Source organism: Palaemon carinicauda, chromosome 41, assembly GCF_036898095.1.
Source record: "Palaemon carinicauda isolate YSFRI2023 chromosome 41, ASM3689809v2, whole genome shotgun sequence".
NCBI classification, from domain to species: domain Eukaryota; kingdom Metazoa; phylum Arthropoda; class Malacostraca; order Decapoda; family Palaemonidae; genus Palaemon; species Palaemon carinicauda.
This window is the reverse complement of record NC_090765.1, coordinates 13776006-13797422: the sequence shown is the minus strand read 5'-3', so window position 1 is coordinate 13797422 and position 21417 is coordinate 13776006. Positions and strand designations below refer to the sequence as shown.

The window sequence follows — 21417 nt, the reverse complement described above, 5'->3', positions numbered from 1 at the left end:
CAGTTTCAAGCCCTATCTTTTCTTACCCCTAAGACTGAAGATTTTATTTTGACATTGATTTTTTTTTTTTCTTCACTACAGGCACAGTTAGTCTGGCAGAGAAGGACAAAGGTCCAATACGGAAAGACAACTACTTTTTAACAGTCACACTTCCGGCATTTATTGGTAGGAAAATGATAATGTTTGAATAATACTGCAAAATAAAAAAAGTAATTAGAATAGTGAGTTAAAGCACTTTAATTTAAAATAAAGATGATATTTTGGTAATTTTATTGAGAAATTTTATAGTTGTAAGTTGGAGTTTGGCCGGTTGAATTATAGTCTTTCTTCCAGTAAAAATTTCCCTTACATATTCATAGGTACCTCTTTTTTTATTTTTAAAGTTTCTGTCTATTTAAAGTACTGTATGTACAAATGGAAGTGCATCATAAATTCATATGGCTACATAGTTTCCAGCCTTAATTTCATTCATTCTATACTAATACAGATTTTAAATATTACAGTACAATTATAGGAAGTTTTGATGGTAACTCAATCCAAATACTGTACAGTATATCAAAACATACAAAATAAATAGAACCCTTTTCTCAACCACACTTAGTACCCAGGTGTGAGATGGTTAAATCTCTAGAAAATCTACATTTTTTAAGAAATGTCTGTCAGTGACTACCAAAACCATAAACATTAAAATTTTGGTTTTCAAATTTGGATGCAATTGTTCCCTCAAGCCAGTGATTGACTAGAACTTATTAATATGGAAATTTTTGATCTGCCAAGGGTGGAAATGGAAAGAAGATTCTATTTAAGTAGGATATAACTCCCTTCCCACTCTCTTTTTGTCACTGTTTTATAGCCACCTTTTGAGCTTGCAGGTTCTTCTTTTTTTTTTAGTACCTCCTAATTCCACAGACATTGCCATCTTCCTGATAGCATTACTTTTACCTGGGTCTTTTGCCAGCTTTATCTGTATTAACTAATTCCTCTACAAGAATTATGGATATTGTTTGGATTATGGCAGGTTGCACAAAAAAACTGTCTCACATTTACAGTTCTCGAGTAACACTATATCTTTGACTTCTTCCATTAATAACCCTTAAATTCAACAATTTTCCCGCACATTTATCCAGACTAGAATAAAATTAAAAGATAGAAAGAGCCATATAATGAGGCAGCAGAGCAGTATGTATGTACTGAGCTTCAGCCAAACTTAAAATGACACATTTTTAAGTAAATTGTATTTTTTGTAGCTATACTAACCTGAGTCCTTTAATTGGGGGAGATTGTTTCCATGAGCTGGAATCTGTTGTTAAACTTGTATAAAAGGGGTTATCCAATTGGTGAGGATGCGGGGCAAGGAGCTCTATACCATATCAACATACCTTGTTTTAACGCATATGATGTCATACTCCTTCGCTTTGATATGGTGACACTGTTGATCATGTGGATGCACCCTTACAGGCAGGAAATTTTTCCTTTAATGGCTACTGGATGGTATTCTTCTTTACTTACTTACTTGACAGCTTCTTTTCCGGTCCCATACAGTAGGGGAACCCCACTCTCTACAGGACCTCCACTGTCGTTATATCTTGTTCGTTCAGAGTATTCAGCGTTTCATATCACATATTGCTCATTTACTGTTAAATTGTCACTGTCTTACAACTCATGGAATAAGAAAAGTTTTCAGTTTCCTCTTGAAAGCCTTAATGTCTTTAATCATTCGGATTTCTCATGGGAGCTTATTGTATATTCTCGGGGCTGCATATTTCAAGGCTCTGGAGCCTACAGTACACATAAATCTAGGTTCCAATAGTTTGAAACCATCTGTAACTATTCTCGTGTCGACACGATTTGTTGGTTGCGCAATATGTAGCAATTTTCTTAAGTATTTGGACGACCGGTACTGATAATTTGATGGGTTATTGTACATATTTTGAATTCAAATCTTGCTTTAATCGGCAGCCAGTGTAAATCAATTATCAGTCTTGCCCCTCTGTTTATTATGTTTTGTAATTTCTTGAGCTGCAGTAGTCAATCCTGGTAATAACACAGTTTATCACAAGTTTCTTTATAGAATTTTTATTCTGGTACTTTTTTTATAAAAGCAAAATTTCTTAGATGATAACCAACAGTTTTTACTACATTATCTATTTGGTCCTTGAGAGACAAGTTACAGTCAAGAAATACACCTAGATCAAAAACCTTTTATGTTCATTTTAATATCACTCAAGCTTCTCATGCTGTTTCTCTTACCCACCACCATGAACTCAGTTTTGTTCTCATTTACTTTTAGTTGTTATCCATTCTCTAACACTATCAAGGATTCGGTTTAGAGTTTCAGTAGTGTCATTATCATTTATGGAAAAGTAAAATTGCGTGTCATCCTCAAATAGTTTGAACTTCACACAATGCCTTTGTAGTATTTTTGATAGACCAATAGTATACATGCAGAATAAGATTGGGCCAAGTACACTCCCCTGGGGTACCTCTGTTTAAAGGTTCATATGATGAATATAAGAGTTTCCAATTTGCAAACAGTCTTTTAGGTATTTGAAAGCTTGATCTTCAACACCAATGCACCTAGATCATTTAGTAGCAGTTCATGCACAACTTACAAAAGCTGCACTGAGATAGAATAATATTAAAATACCCCATTTATTTTCATCCATCATTTCCAGCACATAATTTACAACAGAGCAGAAGGATGTCTCTGTAGAGTATAGTTTTCTGTAAGCAGATTGGTTATCGGGAAAAGCTTCTATTACTTCTAAGTGACTGACTAGTTGTTCAAGAATTACATATTCAAGCACTTTTGAAACAAAGGATAGATTCAAAATAGGTCAATATGAGCTTAATTTCTGGTAGTCCTGAGCATTTTTCAGAACTGGTGTGACTATAGCCATTTTCTCAGATTTGGGAAATTTACATTCATCAATGCTTGCATTTAGGTTAGACTAGCAAAGTTCCTCTCTCCAGTTACTTCAGATATTGACATAGAGTTTGTTTTCTTTGCTCTCTTGATAATCCTGGTGATGTTATCTTGTGTTATGTTGTTAAATCTTATTAATTTTGTCTGTGTCAGGTGTATCATTAATCTGATGTTGAGTATTTACAAATGACCCGGTTATATGTTCAATTTTGTTTTTAAAGAATACTAGAAAATTATTTGCTAGTTCCTGTTCACTGTATCCATCAGGTAGCTCCTTTTCATTTACATTTCCCATTACACCATTAGGAGGCGATATAACTTATTTATGTCTGTTACTGCTTCGCCGATGTTTCTCTTATAGTAATCACTTTTATTTTCCTTCTTAGTAGGTAGTTACATTGACACATAGCAGTTTTGTATTCTACCCATGTACTTTCAGTTTTTAACCGATTCCACTTTCTTTCTTTATGTCTTTTTTCCCTCTTTTTCACTAAAGTCTCTCCATCAAACCAAGGAGATTGGTCTTTAACAAATATAGTCTTTTCCATCGGTGGGCACATGGTATCATATTCACTTTTATTCACTTTATAATAAGTGGTCGTAAGACAGTTAACACACATAGCTCCCAACAGACGTTGGTTATCATGATCACAGGGAATGTCGATAGCATCATTTACTTTCTTTGTAACTTCTTCAATAAATACGGTAGGAGAAAAATTTGATTTATGTCTAAAGTTTATTTTCTTTACTATTACATGTGTCTGTAGCGGTATACTAAACGTAATAAGTTTGTGCACTGGGGAGATAAAACATTTCTCTTCAACATTTATATCAGATACAATATTATTCATTCCATCACTCAAAACTAGGTTCATCATATGCCCAGTTAAAGTAGTTGTAGTCGACATTATTCACTAGTCAATATGATTCTAATAATACACAAAATGCCAAAACGTCAGGATTTTATGTGTCATCCATCCAAAAATTGAAGTCTCCAAAAATAACTAATTCCTTTTTCTCCATGATAATCTTTTCAATGAATGCACTGAATTCTTCAAAAAACAGATACTAGTGTTTGTTCTCGTGGTTTGTAGACTGTTGCAAAGGATATTTTTCTGTTTTTTTTGCATAAAGTTTATTTCTATATATTCAAAGCTTTGTTGCACTAGTTCTTTTTAACATTTTGAGATTTGAGTAACCTTTATGAATAGAGAGTACGACAGCCCCACCAGACCTACCCTCTCTCGGTATGTGAAAGGTGTGTGTGGGGGGTGTCATTTCAGTGATCAGCCTTGTCATAAGTTATTCAACCATGTTTCAGGTAAAGCTATTATGTCCAAATATTTCTTGTTTATCAATTCTCGAATTTGAATAGTTTTATTACCTACAGATTATATATTTACTTAGCCACAGTTTATGACGTCCTTAGTAAACCATGATCAGTAATTTCGGCAAGTCTTTTCAATTCCAAGTCATTAGCTTTGCAGTCTAGAATTTACAAGGTGGTCACTTGGTCTGTTTAACTTTGTGCAGTTAATACACTTTGACACTTGCCAATTACACTCCTTGGTAGAATGTTTTCCTGAAAATTTCCCGCAGACTTTATCATCATTCTTAGACTTGCAATCTTTATCAAGATGTCCATACCTCTGACAATGGTAGCAGGTGATCACGTGGTACCTATCAATATGTTATAAGTACTCCATCGTAACAAAATGTCCCTGTTATCATGAATAGCCCTCTGAATTTCAGGATCACATTTCAGCACACAGTGGGTAGTTCCACCTGAAGCACTTTTCTTCAGGACTACACTTATCTTCTCTTCTATATTTTGGATTTGGTCCTTGCAATGATTTCTTTGAATCAAAGCATTTACTACATCATCTCCATCATTGTACACATTGCATATTGTTATTTTTGGTTTTAGTTTTCCGATTTTTCTGGTATCAGTGTCGGCAATCAATGTCTGAATTTTGTTTTTGCCTCTTCTCTGATCATATTGTTTGCAAAGTTTACAGCAACATTTCCATTCGAAGTTGACCTCGTGGTAAGTATAGGAATGTCTTTAAGTGCCTGTTCAACCTTGTGTTTTCTTTCAGTAATTTTAGTTGTTGTATTTGTTAATTTAATTACCAACGCATTTTTTTCCTTAACTTTGTCAGTATGTCGTTTTCTCTGGTTTTGGGTCCATCAATGATTGAAGTGTTGCCTTATTTGATTCCATTTTCACAGTGAAATTATCATCTTTTTTAATGAGGTCAGTAGTCTGGGTGGAATTTGCTGCATGTGCGCTAAGGTCCGCAAGTTTTTTTTCCAATTCAGCGATTCTCGCGTCATGTTTGCTCAGGGCCTCTTCTCTTATATTCCCATCTTCCTTCAATTTTGATATATGTAAATTGGCTTGTCTGGCTTCACCTACCCAGTGTGGGCATAACCAATCTAGGTTCTTTCGTTCATTATCAGTGATGCCTGTCACTATATACACACATTTCTTATGATAGAATCTATTGCAATCACATCCTATCCATTTTTTCCGGTCTCCCTCCGTGGTTTTACATGTGAGGCAGAAAAAGTTAGGGACAGACACAGTGTACTGTTTCTTCTCATTTCATCACTTTGGTATTTATTTACAGTACTATTGTGCATACATACATAATTTCAATGGCTTCTTTCATATGAATGTAAGTTGATACAACTTGAGTTATGAGGCCTCCCTGCATTTTTCAGTGACTCACATGGGTTATTTCAGCTTATTAGATATTTGTCTCAAGTACGACAATCGAGTTAAAAATGTGGCTAGTCGACATTAGTTGATTTTAGCCAAGTAGACATTTGCCCCAAGTAAGCAGTATTATCGAATGTATATATACTGCATATTATATATCTCCCGAGGCACTTACCCCAATTCTGGGGGATAGGCAACATAAAAAATTAAACAAAAGATGACTTTTCTTCTCTTCGTTCCTCCCAGCCTGACTAGGGATTCGGCCAAATTTGGATGGTACTGCTAAAGTGTCACAGCCCACCTACCCCCCTTATCCCCCTACAAATGAAGCTTTATATTCTGAATCCCCTACTACCGCTACCTCAGCGGTGATCACGATAACCAGAGGAAGCAGTAGGACCTATCATAACTGCTTCATAATTGCTCGCCATACATTCCTATTTCTCGCACGTTCTTTTGCCTCTTATCACATTTATCCTCATATCACCTATACCTTTCTTCACTCCATCCATCTACCCAAACCCTGGCCTTCCTCTTGTACCTCTCCCATCAACTCTTGCATTCATCACTTTCTTCAGCAGACATCCATTTACCATTTTCTCTACATGGCTAAACCACCTCAACACATTCATATACACTCTAGCTGCTAATTAATTTCTTACACTTTTAATAAATGGATATTTCTTTCTTCTTTAGGAATTTTGTTTGGTAGATTCAAAATGTTATCTAATATTTGAGATTTCTTTACCTCCCTCCCTTTTTATCCTTTTTTGAGTGCCAAAGCAATAGTCTCAAGTATGAGAGGTGTCTGTTTCCAGAAAACAATACTACATTATTTATTCCTATGTGCATACAAACTTCCGAGTCATTTAATGGGGTTACTTCAGGTTTTGTTTTCTACGGCCAGACAATGAAAAAAGAAATCGGTAGATTATGTCATGCTGTGTTGCTGGGCAACTGCTGTGCATGGCAGGTTACGCTTGTATCAAGCTCTTACTTATAACTTTTCTGGCCCTGGAGGCAGTTGCACGTCCCTGCCTTCACTCCTATGATCAGACAACCGCATCGGCTGCTCTTCGCCCTTATAGTGCTTGTCTCTTGCTTTGGCATTGCTTGTCACTTGTATACTGTATCTATTATATGTGATTTAGAGTGTGTGCTTTTCGACTATATCGAATTTGATGCGTTCCTGTGGGCCGTAATGGTCGCCCTTGTGGAACTTTCATGAGCTGCGTAGAAGTGGACTTAACTGGTATGTCTTGCGTGTTAAGGAAAAAGATGTTCGGTGGAATCTCCATGTGAGTATTGTAGGGAGTGGTCATCCTCCCAGTGGAATAGGGTATCTTTCTTGTTGGAAGAAGCGAGCCAAGAAAGATCCCTATCCTCCTTCTTCTTCGGTAAGTAGTGAGAAAAAACAAGAGGTAGGTCGGAGACAAATGATATCTCCCCACCAAGATCTGTAGATCTGAAGCCCTCTTGACGTTTCTGTCACGGAGGGCAATCGCGTTATCTCCTAGTGTTAGAAATGTGCAATATGATATTAAACCTGTTCTTATCGCAGATCCCCTGGTTACGGCAACTACACTCCGAGCCAGATCCGCTTAATGCTTTTATACCAGATTACACCATCATGTCTAGATCCCCCTCTCCTCACACTTGTGCGCTGAGTGGGGATTTGTTTCTTTCAGACTATGCAGATAAGATGGATTTCACCCTTATAAAAGTGTCTCCCATTAGAACAGTTAACGCATCTCATTCCTGAAAGTACCTTAGAGTCGAGCTTGTCATGTCCCCTTGTACAGAGGCAGCCTTATTGGAAGATCCTGATTACCAGTCTCCAACTCATTTTAACGAGAAAGGCTTGTCTCGTACACCTTGGGGTCTTTGGCAGAAAACACCTTTAAAGAGTGTCAGGAATGAATCAAAAGATTTGTTCTTTTGTTTTTACTATGAGGGTGGTTGGACCGCTTCGGCTGTGCACCCCCCACCAGAGTTATCAATACCTTCATGCTCCAAGGAGGCTTCTCCTTCCAAGCTTACTAAAGCTAGAAAGTTGAGTGTAACTATTCCTACCATTCCAAGAAATTCTTAAAAACATAGTCAGGCCAAAAGTTTGGATTCATAAATCTAAATATGATGACTTCACTGTACGCACTGCCTTCCCTGTGCGTGAGGTTACTCCCCCACACCCTAGGCACGCCGACAGGTCCAAGCATGTAGTCACCCCTACGCATCGTGACGTCACTGAATGCACCGCCATCTTGACGCTAGGAGCCACACTGCTAGCTGGGGGTTCTGTTCCGTCGGCGCTTGTTTCTACCCAAAGGCGATCTGCTCCTGCAGGCGTGTCTCAAGGAGGATCTACAGTGACTCCTGCCCCTGTGACTGGTCCTCGCCCAATGGCTCTTGAAGGGTGAGTCTATCTCTACGGACAGTGACCTGGACCTACACCTCTTCCGGCCACAGTCCTCCGTCTCGTCCCGACGAAAATAGAGGTCCCTCGACCCCTGGGCTGGAATCACTTCGTTGACGGGCCTTCCTACCCTTGACGACAACCCTGGCTGGCCAAGCATAGACCAGAATGACTGAGGATCCCTGCCAGGAAACCTGAAGGGGGTGAGGTGGGTGCCCGTCCAGGAGTCTGGCTGCCAGTCCGGGGAACTGGAGAAACACTCCTGAAATGATGATGAAGATGGAGGAGTGGCTACTCTACCCACATGGCCCGTCAAGGCTGACGAGGCAGTTGGAGCACCTATGTGTCCTGTCGAGGCAGCAGATGCAGCTGGGAGTCCTATATGGCCCAGCGTGGCCACCCTCAAGACATCCTGGGTGCCTACATGGCTCGTTGAGGCAGCCTTAGCTGTAAAAGCTGTGTGGTCCAGCACGGCCGCCAGCGAGACGGCCTGGGCATCTACGTGTCCCTTCGAGGCAGACGAAGCTGCTGGTAGGGCCACATGATCCATCAATGCCACCCCTGAAACGGTCTGGGCATCCACGTGGCCTGTCGAAGCAGACGAGACTGCTCGAAGGCCTATGAGGTCTGATGAGGGTGTGGGAGAACCTGCAGCTGCAGCCATCTTGGTTAAAGCTTCTCAAGATGGAGAAACTTTAAGGCCCAAAAGTTCCCAAACAACATCCAAACTCTCATGCACGGACGGCTTTTGGGAGGCCGAAGGCTGCGAGGTTGACATAGTTCCTCTTGTCAAAGGAGAATCGGCCATTCCCTTGGGCGAACCAGGGTTAACAGATGGGACGGAAGGGCTCCTCGCCGATGATGCCTTTGACGAAGACCCAGAACCCCTACTTCCCTTTGAAGGAGAGCGGTATTTCTTTGACTTCCTATTCTTCTTTGTCAACACCAAAGTCCATCGCTAGTCAGGTCCCACAAAGCATGCTGGACAGGTGTCCACACGAACACACACTAGACCCCGACATGAAATGCACAAGAAGTGAGGATCTATGTCCACGTGTGAGAGAAAAGCCCCACAGGACTTATCACAAACACTCGGACAACGACGTTTCACACGCTCGGACACCATGATGAATGGAAAGCAAGTAACAATCACAAACTTCACATGAAAAGGAAACGTGGAGTGAAATACAAAGGAAACACTGGTCAGATACGGGATGAAAAGCGCGACTTCTCAAGAAGTCGACTAGATTCGTACTGGCAATTATGCCTGGCCTTGACCCAGGCCGGGTGATTGTAGGGATTGTGGGTACTGCTAGATGCATGGTATTTGGGGGAGAACTAGGAAGGCCTAATTGAAAATTCTAGTCGGTACGGGGGCTAACGCCCCAGATCTCCCAAGAAAGTTCCGAGTAAGTATATCGTAACGGAATAAATGGAGGTATCTGCCATAGCAGCCATTCAGACCTGCTTGTGGAGACTGGTCTGGGGCACACTTTCACTTTGCCGTTTCGAGGAACCTCAAGATCTGGCGATAAAGCCATAGAATTCCTCCTCCACCAGAAAGTTTTCCTGTGGGGTAATTGAGTTCTGAAGAGGCGCAACGTTGTCTTGGTGAAATACTCCATACAGCTGTCCCCTAGAGATGCTAGAGTTTTTATAAACACTGACCTTATCAACTCTCCTCCTCTTTCCGTGACTGAGGCTAACGAGAAGTTAGGAGAGACTGTTACAGAGCGCCATTGTCAGCAGAGCAGCAGCACTAAGGTTGCCCACTCCTAGGTAACAGACAAAGAACTTTATTTATGCCACCCCTCCCCCGGCAGAGACGCCTTCTCCCTCCCACCGATGGACAACAGCCTGGGAGGCAGAATCCTACGCCCAAATTTCATTGGAGAGGTCATCCCTCTGGTCGAAGAGGAGTGACAGAAGTTCACGGTAGGGAGGGCTTGTCCCCCGATTACCACCAGTCGGGAGATGCTTGCAATGCACTTGACAAAGGTGGCAGGACTTAGGGGCTGACAGTATAGTAAGTCCCCTATTCACGGTATCGGATCCCCATTCATAGACTGTCCACCTCCTCTGACCAGGAATTTGATCCAACCATACTATATGAATGGATCATAAAAGGACCTACTCCTAGTAGAGGAAGTCTCCAAGTTGCTAGGCAAAGAAGCGGTAGAGGAGGTCTTCGATAACTCTCCAGGCTTCCTCTGCAATCTATTCCTGGTGGAGTAGCTGACGAGAGGTTTGAGACCCGTCACAGACGTTTCCGTCTTGAACCTCTCTATTTTGTAGACAAGGTTCAAGATGGAGACACCATCCTCCATTCTCCATGCTATCAGGAGGAACGTTTACATTCTGACCAAAGACCTGAAAGATGCTTACTTTCAGGTCCCCATCCATCCTGCCGCAAGAGAGAATCTAAAGTTTCCTTTTTGAGACAAGCTGTTCTAGTTAGGGTATTGTGCTTTAGCCTGTCTACAGCCCCTAAGGTCTTTACCAAAGTCTTTGTCCTTGTCTCAATCTGGGCTCATCCCATGGGTCTCAAGCTCATGAGATAGTTAGACAACTGGCTTCTCTTGGCAGAATCCTGAGCTCTCCTGCTGAAACACAGGCACCCTGGATCTGTGCAATGTGTTAGGGATCCAGCTGAACCTCCAGAAGTCCAGCCTCGTCCCCAACCAGTCCATCAGGTATCTGAGCATCGACATAGACTCGGTGCAAGCTAGAGCCTTCCCTGCTGCAGACAGAGTGGCAAGGTTCAAGACTTTGGCAGCTACTTTCCTGAAAAAGGACCTCCTGCCTGCCCTAACGTGCCGAAGTTGTCAGGTTACCTCTCCTCGTTAGAGGAACTCTTCCTTCTTGGTGAGATTGCATATTTGCTCGGTGCAGTGAGCTTTAATGACACAGTGGTCACAAGCCTCAAACCATCCTACAACCCTGCTAAGAGTACCTCAAGAGGTAATATCGAATATCCTTTGGTGGCTGAACGAGAACCTGTTAGCGGGATTACCCCTTCAGGATCCTCCCCCAAACTTCATGCTGTTCACAGATGCATCTCGCCAGGGATGGGGCGTTCATCTGGGAAAGGAACAGATCTCGAGCTATGGTCAGAAATTGTCAAGAGCTTCACTAGCACTACTCCACTTTGCAGAGACTTTGACAGGTCACTCCGTGGTATTGATGAGCGACAACTCCATGGTAGTGACCTACATCTCCAAACAAGGTGGTGTAGCCTCTATTGCTATGCAACTTATGAGTAGAGATTCTCAAGTGGGCACAATCCTAGGTGCTCTCTCTCTCTCGGCAAGGTTTATCCCCGGAAAAAGAAACGTCATTGCAGACCATGAGAGCTGTCCACAGATGACAGTTGGTTCAGAATGGTCTTTGCTTCCTCTAGTGATGAAGAGTCTTGTGACTTTGTGGGGTTCCCTGTCTCTGGACATGTATGCCACCCACCTGAATCTATAACCCTTGGTGTTTGCTCTCCAATCCCAGACCAAGCTGCAGTAATAGGATATATATTTCAACACCCATGGGATGGTCTAGAGTTGTACACCTTCCTACTGTTCTGTCTTATTCATCAGATGCTGAACAGAATCAGAACTTCCAAGGGAGTCAAAGTAATGCTGGTGGTCCCATGGTGGCCAGCAGCAGTGTGGTATTCAGACCTGCTGGAACTTCTCATGGAATTACCAAAGGGACTTCCACCATAGCCAAACCTGCTATGCCATCCTCACATGGGAAAATTCCACAACCCAGTACATTGCCTATCCCTTCATAGCTGGAGCCTATCCAGTGTCTCCCCTGAAAGAAAGGCTTTTCAAGACCAACTGCGAAGCAGCTTTCCGGATACCTCTGAAAGTCTTAAAAGTAGAAAATCATCTGTGATTTGTGTCGAAGGGGTAATATTGCTCCACTCAAGATGACTATTCCCCTGATTTCAGACTTTAGAGTTCCTAAGGAACAAAAAGGCTCTTTCAGTTACTGCAGTGAAAGGCTACTGCTTGGCCTTGAGCCAAGTACAGTATTCACACTGAAAGGACTGCAACTCTTAGCCTTGATGAGGAGTTTCGAGCAGTCTTGCCCTCCTCGAGAACTAAAACGCACCCTGGGATGTGGCTAAGGTCCTAAGGGCCTTGAAGAAAGTCCTGTACAAACCTATGCATAAAGCCTGAGACAGAGATGTTACCTTAAAGACAGTCCTTGCCTTAGTTTCAGCCATGAGTGAGTGAACTACATGGTATATCTCAACTTGTCACATTCCAGAGGGTGGCCAAAACCAAAAAACCAGTTGATAATGATATATTTCACTCTTTCACATCTTGTCTCTCAAAGGGATAACTGGTGACCCGGATGACATGTTACTTCTAAAGAGGACGCAATATCTTAGGCTCAGAATCTCCAATGTGTTTGTGAACACTGGCTGCTCCAAAAAGAAAGGTCCCAGAAACACCATTTCTTTTTAGTTGAAGGGAATCATCATGAGAGCCTGCAAGTCCTCAGGGAAAGCATCTTCAGGGCCCCTTCCCCTTGAGTACATTATATACGTGGGCTTGCTGCAACATTAGTGTTCCGCAAAAACCACTTTTACAAACCACTACCTTAAAGATTGCATACACAGGTCCTTGGACACTTTTTCCATAGGACCCATTGTTTCTGCGCAACAAATAGTCTAATCTAAGCTCTAATGGGACAAGTAACTGCTTCTATCCCAGGCATCAGTTATTCTCTACATTATAAGGATGTTTATGAGTATTGTATAAAGGTGAATGGCGATTTTGCTTGAACTTGAAGCCCTCACTTAACATTTCCCTAATGCAGGTAAGAATGCCTTGTGTTTGTTTGGCTGATATATTAATATCATAAACCACTTGATGTTCATATAACTTCACCCTGGTAAAGATCTTTGTAATAGAACCGAAGGCCCAACCTCTTTACGAGCTGGCTGCACTATTCACAAATAATTCACTTTGATCTCTTGCTATTACTATAGTAATTTGTATCCTGAGGATAAAGGGCCTACCTCATAGATACTTCCTCCCACCTAAGGAAGACTCCCCCAAAAATGAATCAGAAGTTTGTATTCGCGTAGGAATAACCTACAAATTTCATATAAATTGTATTTTTCCTAGCTAAACAAACCCGAGTCATTTACCAAAGGTCCTACTTCAGTCAACCAGCAAGTCTTTGACTAGAAGTGTTGTGAGTAAGAGCTTGATACTAATATAACCTGTCATAGGTAGCAGTTGTCCAGCAACGCAGCGTGACGTAATCTTCAGATTTGTTTTTGATTGTCTAGCCGTAGAAAACGAAACGAGAAGTAACCCCATTGAATGACTCAGGTTTATATAGCTAGGAAAAACAGAAATTAAATAAAATTAATATTCTTAATAATTTTTTCTTTCTACAGCTATTCTCATTGCAATCGTCCTCTTCCTTTGTTGTACTGCAACGGCCTCTCGTATGTTGAACAACGAGAGCGCCAAAAATGTTCCATAGGAGTACCATAACACACAGTGGAGAAATGACAAAGGGCTTCATGAAAAAGAAGAATAAGATATTGAAATGAAGAGTAAAAGATAAGGTTTTTCATTATGTATATATATAATTATATTTAAACCAGATTTATGAAAATTTTAGTCGAACTATATTGTATGTAAATGTGTGAAGTGTATAAATATCTAGCAACTTATTTGTCAGAGATGTAGTGTCTATAAAGTTTTTGCTTTTTGTTTAGGGAGTTCTGTTTACCAGTAATGTACATAAATAATCATATTGAATAAATTGTGTGGAATGCCAGTGCCAAAAAATTAATACAAAACTTGATTATTATGTACATGAAAGGGCCTTTTGTTTTGATGATAAAAAGTCTGAATTTTGGGTTAAACATTTAATTTTTCAATATTTGTCTGTAGTAAAGAATGCTATCCCATTAAGCAATATTGCACATGATGTTAAGGTTTACGCCTTGAAAGAAGTTTAGCAGTTTTTGTAAAGGTTAAATTTGCTTATTGACATTGTTTTTCAAAATAACAAAATAAAATTTTTTTAAGAATGTTTCCTTGAAGAATGTGTCAGCACTCATGAAGTAGTGGTCTTATTGTGTGGAATGCCAGTATCATATGTTATAAAATCTCTACTTCATGGGTTATGCCAAATTCTAATTTTTTTCTATATTTTGTAGCTAGTACTGAACTTTTAACAAATTTAAATGTTGAATACCAAATGGGCCTATATTTTAATTTTCCATCTATGTTATATGTTAAAAAGATATTCAAACAGATTTGTTCACAGATTGGCATTAAACATAAAAAAATAGTCTTTGTATCATTCTACAAATGAAGGTCCATATTTTACCACCAAAGTTTTATAGCTATCAGTAGGGTATGCAACTCTCCAGTTAATGTTAAAACTGAATCTCTTTTCACAAGCCTGTGTACAATAATTTGCCTTACATTGGACCCAAAAATACTGCAGCCATTGTTGCTAAGTATAAAAGCTTAAGCAGTGTCTACCTACCATCAATGATCAAGGCTGGAATGAAAAGATGAGTGATTAACCTGGGTGTTCACACAAAACTGTTAATCATAAAATTCATTACTTTGTACAAAAAAAACCCTTGCACTAACCTGTACAACTCAAAGAGATAAAAAAATCTTAACTTGAACATAGTGAACATCCACCAAGGGTCACTCTGGAATTCGTAATTTTGAGCAACTTTTTGGCATCTACATAATCCAGGATTTCAATTTCAAAATCATGAGGCCATATGGTTTTTTGGGGCACTGCAATAGTTGAGGCACCTACATTTGAATACAAAATCATATTTATCAAGTACAGTATAGTATACAGTATGTGAGATTTACTGGGGACAAAAGACAAAAGTGTGAACTTTCAATATAATTCCATTTTGAACATTCCCTTTCTCTAACCTGCATTTTAGAGGGATATCTATTTTCATTGCCATGTAACTTTTCTACAAAACCACTTTAATGAAGGGAAAAACATCAGCAGTTTAGAAAAAAGTATTAGTTACATAATTTACTAGCCTTTTTTTTTTTAAAGGGTTTAAAAAAATATAACAGTATCACTAGTAATGGATTATTACTTCTTAATGACTGGGTCACTAATTGTAACAATATTTAGACAATATAATGAAAAACACAGTAAGAGAGTATAATTCACATTGGTTAACTGTGCAAAACTTACTCCTGAGTCTTTCTTTGGCAATAATACTTCCAGGATTTTCTGGCAACAATACAAGTTAAGTTCTTCATATCCTCTATTCTTCATAGAATAATTTTCCAGAAAATCCTGTTGGATGAGTAGCAAGGTAGGATCTTTCTGTATGCAGCCAACAACTAAACTGCTAAGATCAGTAGCAAATCTTGAATAAATGGTTAACTGTAACCTGTTCTTGACATCAAACTGACGAACATTTATTTCCTCTACAGGCAAGAACCGAATAATTCATAGTTCCTTATGAATATGGAGCAAGGTTTCCCCATCATCACCTGAAAATATACAATACTGTATACATTAATTACAACATAAATTATAACTTTAACAATCCTAGTTATATACTAATCTTTGATATGGCATTTCCTCCAATTTTGGGCAGTAGCCAACACAAAAAAAAAGGGAATTTTTCTTCTTCATTCCTCCCAGCCTAATGAGGGATTCAGTCGAGTTTGGTTGGTACTGCCAGGGTGCCACAGTCCACCCTCCCCGGTTATCCACCGAAATGAAGCTTCATAGGCTGAATCCCCAGAGGAAGCAGCAGAGCCCATCGGAACTGCGTCACATCGCTCGTCATTCATTCTTATTTATAGCACACACTTTTATCTCTCTCACATCTATCCTCCCATCACCCAGAGCTTTCTTCACTCCATCCAGCCACCCACACCTTGGCCTTCCTCTTGTGCTTCTCCCATCAATTCTAACATTCATCACCTTCTTCAGCAGACTTCCATTTTCCAATCTCTCTACATGGCCAAAACACCTCGACAAATTCGTATCCACTCTAGCTGCTAATTCATTTCTTACATCCATTCTCACCCTCACTACTTTATTCCTAAACCTATCTAATCGAGATACACCAGTCATACTCCTCAGACATTTCACCTTGACCTCATTTAATTTCTGTCTCTCCTTCACTTTCATTCCCCACAACTCCGATCCATACATCAAAGTTGGTACAATCACTTTTTCATAGAAAACTCTTTACAATCAATCCTAACAAACTATTCTTTATCACTCCCTTCACTGCCCCAACACTTTACAATCTTCATTCACTTACTGATGTACATCAGCTCCCACTCCACTATTTGCCACAACTACAGACCCCAAGTTCAGTAATACCTCGATATTCGTCCACAATTCGTTCCAAAAAATGGTTGAATACTGATCTTTTCGAATTGTGAATCATTATTTCCTATTACTAATAATGTCAGTGAATAATGCGTTCCAATCCCCAGTTGATTAGTTAGTAGCATGACATATTAGCATAAAAAACTGATGTAGGTATGTAGGTTTTCTGCAAACAGTGATTACAATAGCACATAAAACTCAATAAAAATAAAAAAACATTAGAAGTCATTTTATCATAAGAAAATTTACCTTTATGGTTGCAATATGACAGCATAAGTGTGGGGAGGAGTTATTGGTGGGAGAGGGAATCTCCTTCCATTAAAAAAAGGGATTTTGACTAAGAAAAAATCTATTTCTGGGCGAGGGACCTGTATCGCCCTGTGAAATGCTCCTTATAGCACCATTTCTAAGGTATAAATACTGCTAGATATACCAGAGAAAAAGTTGCATGGAATGCCAGGAATATACCCAGCTCACTCACCCTTATAGGGTGTCGGTATATAAACTGGTGCGTGTTAAAACCACTACCAGAGGTCCCTTACCAACTAGTCTTCTCCTATCTCAATATCCCCCAATACTACGAGGTGCCGTTCTACATCCGACTACTGCCCGCTACTACAGCTACTGCTCCCAGCCCCCCACTACTACCACTACCCACGCTTCTCCCATCATTCCTAATAGCACCCCAAGCTTGGGCCAGCCTAGGGGGTGGGTTCACTGGGTGACACAGATCCCTCGCCCAGAAATAGATTTTTCCTTTGTCAAAATCCCTTTTCTGGGCTCAACCTGTGTCGCTCCATGAAATAGTAACAGAGAATTGGACCCATAAGCTTGGAAATATACAATGTTAAGGAACTGAAATAAAATAGAGTAATTTAATTAAGAGTGTTTTAATAATAAACCTTAATATACCAATCTCTTAAATTACAATACCAGGTCAGAAACCCAAAACTTATTGGTAAAAATAGAGAAAAACTTCCAATAAATAAAGAACATGAGATGTCTAAACATAATACAAAAGGCACTAGTAATGTATAAACATGGGTTAAAGTGCAATCCAAATGAAGGTCAAGGTTAAGGCAGGGACAATAAGCAAGGCAGGTAGGAGAAAAGGCACTAAAAGGAAAAAATATATATGAAGACGGGACCTTGTTATAATGGTTCTGTTATATCTGGAGGAATCACATTCCCTGCTGCCACTGTTACAAATTTTAGGGCTTCCAAGGATTTTAAATAGTGGCGTTTGAATACTGCTGGTAATTTCCAGCCTGTATATCTTTTTAAGTCTTCAAAATTCATGTGATGAAAATAATTGACTGATGTTGCTACTGCTCGGATATCATGGGCATGTGGGACTGATTCCGGGTTGGCTTGTTTAATAAAATAAAGAATTTGTAGTCTGATTCCTTTCAGGGAAATGGTTCCTCCATTCTCTCTAATAAACAAACAGCCTGAAGACTTATTAGGAGTTCTATTCAAGTAGGCTTTCAGAGTGTTAACTGGGCACAGAGATAGGTCCTGTGGAAGTGGGACAATCTTCCACGAGGTCCATCTATTCTGTGGGTCCTCATTTTTTGCCAAGAATTTTCTATCTGGAGAGATTAATATTTCACCAGAAGAAAGTCAATGTGATTTGGCTCTCTAGATAATGCTGAGAGTTCAGATATTCTGGCTCCTGAAGCTAAACTTATAAAAAATATGTTATTTTCCTTAGTAAAATAAATTTTTGAATATACTTACCCGGTGATCATGTAGCTGCAGCTCTGCTGCCCGACAGAAAAAACCTACGGGCGGGATACGCCAGCGATCGCTATACAGGTGGGGGTGTACATCAACAGCGCCATCTGTCGAGTAGGTACTCCAGTACTTCTTGTCAAAAAAGAACCAATTTTCTCCTCGGTCCACTGGGTCTCTATGGGGAGGAAGGGAGGGTCCTTTAATTCATGATCACCGGGTAAGTATATTCAAAAATTTATTTTACTAAGGAAAATAACATTTTTCAATATTAATCTTACCCGGTGATCATGTAGCTGATTCACACCCAGGGGGGTGGGTGGAGACCAGCATACATGTTAACATTAGAAGCTAAGTATCCCGTATTTCATTTTAGCAGTTATTCAAAAATAACAGACATAAAATTAATAAGTACCTGGTAAGGAAGTCGACTTGAACCATTACTCTGCCTTTTTAAGTACGTCTTCCTTACTGAGCCTCGCGATCCTCTTAGGATGCTGAGCGACTCCTAGGTGCTGAAGTATGAAGGGCTGCAACCCATACTAAAGGACCTCATCACAACCTCTAATCTAGGCGCTTCTAAAGAAAGAATTTGACCACCCGCCAAATCAACCAGGATGCGAAAGGCTTCTTAGCCTTCCGTACAACCCAAAAACAACAATAAAAAGCATTTCAAGAGAAAGATTAAAAAAGGTTATGGGATTATGGGAATGTAGTGGTTGAGCCCTCACCTACTACTGCACTCGCTGCTACGAATGGTCCCAGGGTGTAGCAGTTCTCGTAAAGAGACTGAACATCTTTAAGGTAAAATGATGCGAACACTGACTTGCTTCTCCAATAGGTTGCATCCATTACACTCTGCAGAGATCGGTTCTGTTTGAAGGCCACTGAAGTAGCGACAGCTCTAACTTCATGTGTCCTTACCTTCAGCAAAGCATGGTCTTCCTCATTCAGATGAGAATGGGCTTCTCTAATCAAAAGTCTGATGTAATAAGAAACTGCGTTCTTCGACATCGGTAAAGAAGGTTTCTTAATAGAACACCATAAAGCTTCTGATTGTCCTCGTAATGGCTTCGTACGTCTTAAATAGTACTTAAGAGCTCTTACTGGGCATAGTACTCTCTCTTGTTCGTTTCCAACCAAACTGGACAGACTTGGAATCTCGAACGATTTGGGCCAAGGACGAGAAGGGAGTTCGTTTTTAGCTAAAAAACCAAGCTGTAAGAAACATGTAGCCGTTTCAGATGTAAATCCTATGTTCCTGCTGAAGGCGTGTATCTCACTGACTCTTTTAGCTGTTGCTAAGCAAACGAGGAAAAGAGTCTTCAAAGTGAGATCTTTAAAAGAGGCTGATTGAAGCGGTTCGAACCTTGCTGACATCAGGAACCTTAAAACCACGTCTAAGTTTCAACCTGGTGTGGCTAACCGACGCTCCTTTGAGGTCTCAAAAGACTTAAGGAGGTCCTGTAGATCTTTGTTGTTGGAAAGATCTAAGCCTCTGTGGCGGAAGACTGCTGCCAACATGCTTCTGTAACCTTTGATCGTAGGAGCTGATAGGGATCTTACCTTCCTTAGGTGTAAAAGGAAGTCAGCTATCTGCGTTACAGAGGTACTGGTTGAGGATACTGAATTCGCCTTGCACCAGCTTCGGAAGACTTCCCATTTTGACTGGTAGACCTTGAGAGTGGATGTCCTCCTTGCTCTGGCAATCGCTCTGGCTGCCTCCTTCGAAAAGCCTCTAGCTCTTGAGAGTCTTTCGATAGTCTGAAAGCAGTCAGACGAAGAGCGTGGAGGCTTGGGTGTACCTTCTTTACGTGCGGCTGACGCAGAAGGTCCACTCTTAGAGGAAGAGTCCTGGGAACGTCTACTAGCCATTGCAGTACCTCGGTGAACCATTCTCTCGCGGGCCAGAGGGGAGCAACCAACGTCAACCTTGTCCCTTCGTGAGAGGCGAACTTTTGCAGTACCTTGTTGACAATCTTGAACGGGGGGAACGCATAAAGGTCTAGATGGGACCAATCCAGAAGAAAGGCATCTACGTGAACTGCTGCTGGGTCCGGAATCGGTGAGCAATAATTTGGGAGCCTCTTGGTCATCGAGGTAGCGAACAGATCTATGGTGGGCTGACCCCACAGGGCCCATAGTCTGTTACAAACATTCTTGTGAAGGGTCCATTCTGTAGGTATGATCTGACCCTTCCGGCTGAGGCGGTCTGCCATGACATTCATGTCGCCTTGAATGAACCTCGTTACAAGCGATATCTTTCGATCTCTTGACCAGGTGAGGAGGTCCCTTGCGATCTCGAACAACGTCCTCGAATGAGTCCCTCCTTGCTTGGAGATGTACGCCAAGGCTGTAGTGTTGTCGGAGTTCACCTCCACCACCTTGCCTAGAAGGAGGGACTTGAAGCTTCTCAAGGCCAGATGAACTGCCAGTAGCTCCTTGCAGTTGATGTGTAGTGCTCTTTGATCCGGATTCCACGTGCCCGAGCATTCCCGACCGTCCAGTGTCGCACCCCAGCCCGTGTCCGATGCGTCCGAGAAGAGAAGGTGGTCGGGGGTCTGAACAGCCAGTGGTAGACCTTCCTTGAGAAGAATGCTGTTCTTCCACCAAGTCAGTGCAGACTTCATCTCTTCGGATATAGGAACTGAGACCGCTTCTAGCGTCATGTCCTTTCTCCAGTGAGCAGCTAGGTGATACTGAAGGGGTCGGAGGTGGAGTCTCCCTAACGCGATGAACTGATCCAGCGATGAAAGCGTCCCTATTAGACTCATCCACTGTCTGACTGAACATCGGTTCCTTTTCAGCATGCTCTGGATGCATTCTTGGGCTTGACTGATTCTGGGGGCCGACGGAAAAGCCCGAAAAGCTTGACTCTGAATCTCCATACCTAGATAGACTATAGTTTGGGATGGAACGAGTTGGGACTTTTCTATATTGACCAGGAGACCCAATTCCTTGGTCAGATCCATAGTCCATTTGAGATTCTCCAGACAGCGACGACTTGACGCAGCTCTTAAAAGCCAGTCGTCCAAATAGAGGGAGGCTCTGATGTCTGCTAAATGCAGGAATTTGGCAATATTCCTCATCAGTTTGGTAAACACTAGAGGTGCCGTGCTTAGGCCAAAGCACAGGGCTTGGAACTGGTAAACCACCTTCCCAAAGACGAACCTTAGGAAAGGTTGGGAATCTGGGTGGATGGGGACGTGAAAGTACGCGTCCTTTAGGTCTAATGAGACCATCCAG

At 41.0% G+C, this 21417-nt stretch overlaps 1 protein-coding gene and 1 pseudogene across 1 annotated transcript in view; one reads left to right on the top strand and one right to left on the bottom strand.

Moving 5' to 3' along the window:
* The window catches only part of LOC137632237 (mucin-21-like), a 200600-nt pseudogene extending 186215 nt beyond the window's left edge, over positions 1–14385 (top strand).
* A 143-nt stretch (positions 14386–14528) lies between these two features.
* Positions 14529–21417, bottom strand: part of LOC137632351 (uncharacterized) — a 187135-nt gene continuing 180246 nt past the window's right edge. The window contains exon 15 of the mRNA XM_068364286.1: positions 14529–15581. Within this exon, the coding sequence (XP_068220387.1) occupies positions 15538–15581 (44 nt within the window). The 3' untranslated portion in view covers positions 14529–15537. The remainder of the gene's footprint in view (positions 15582–21417) is intronic.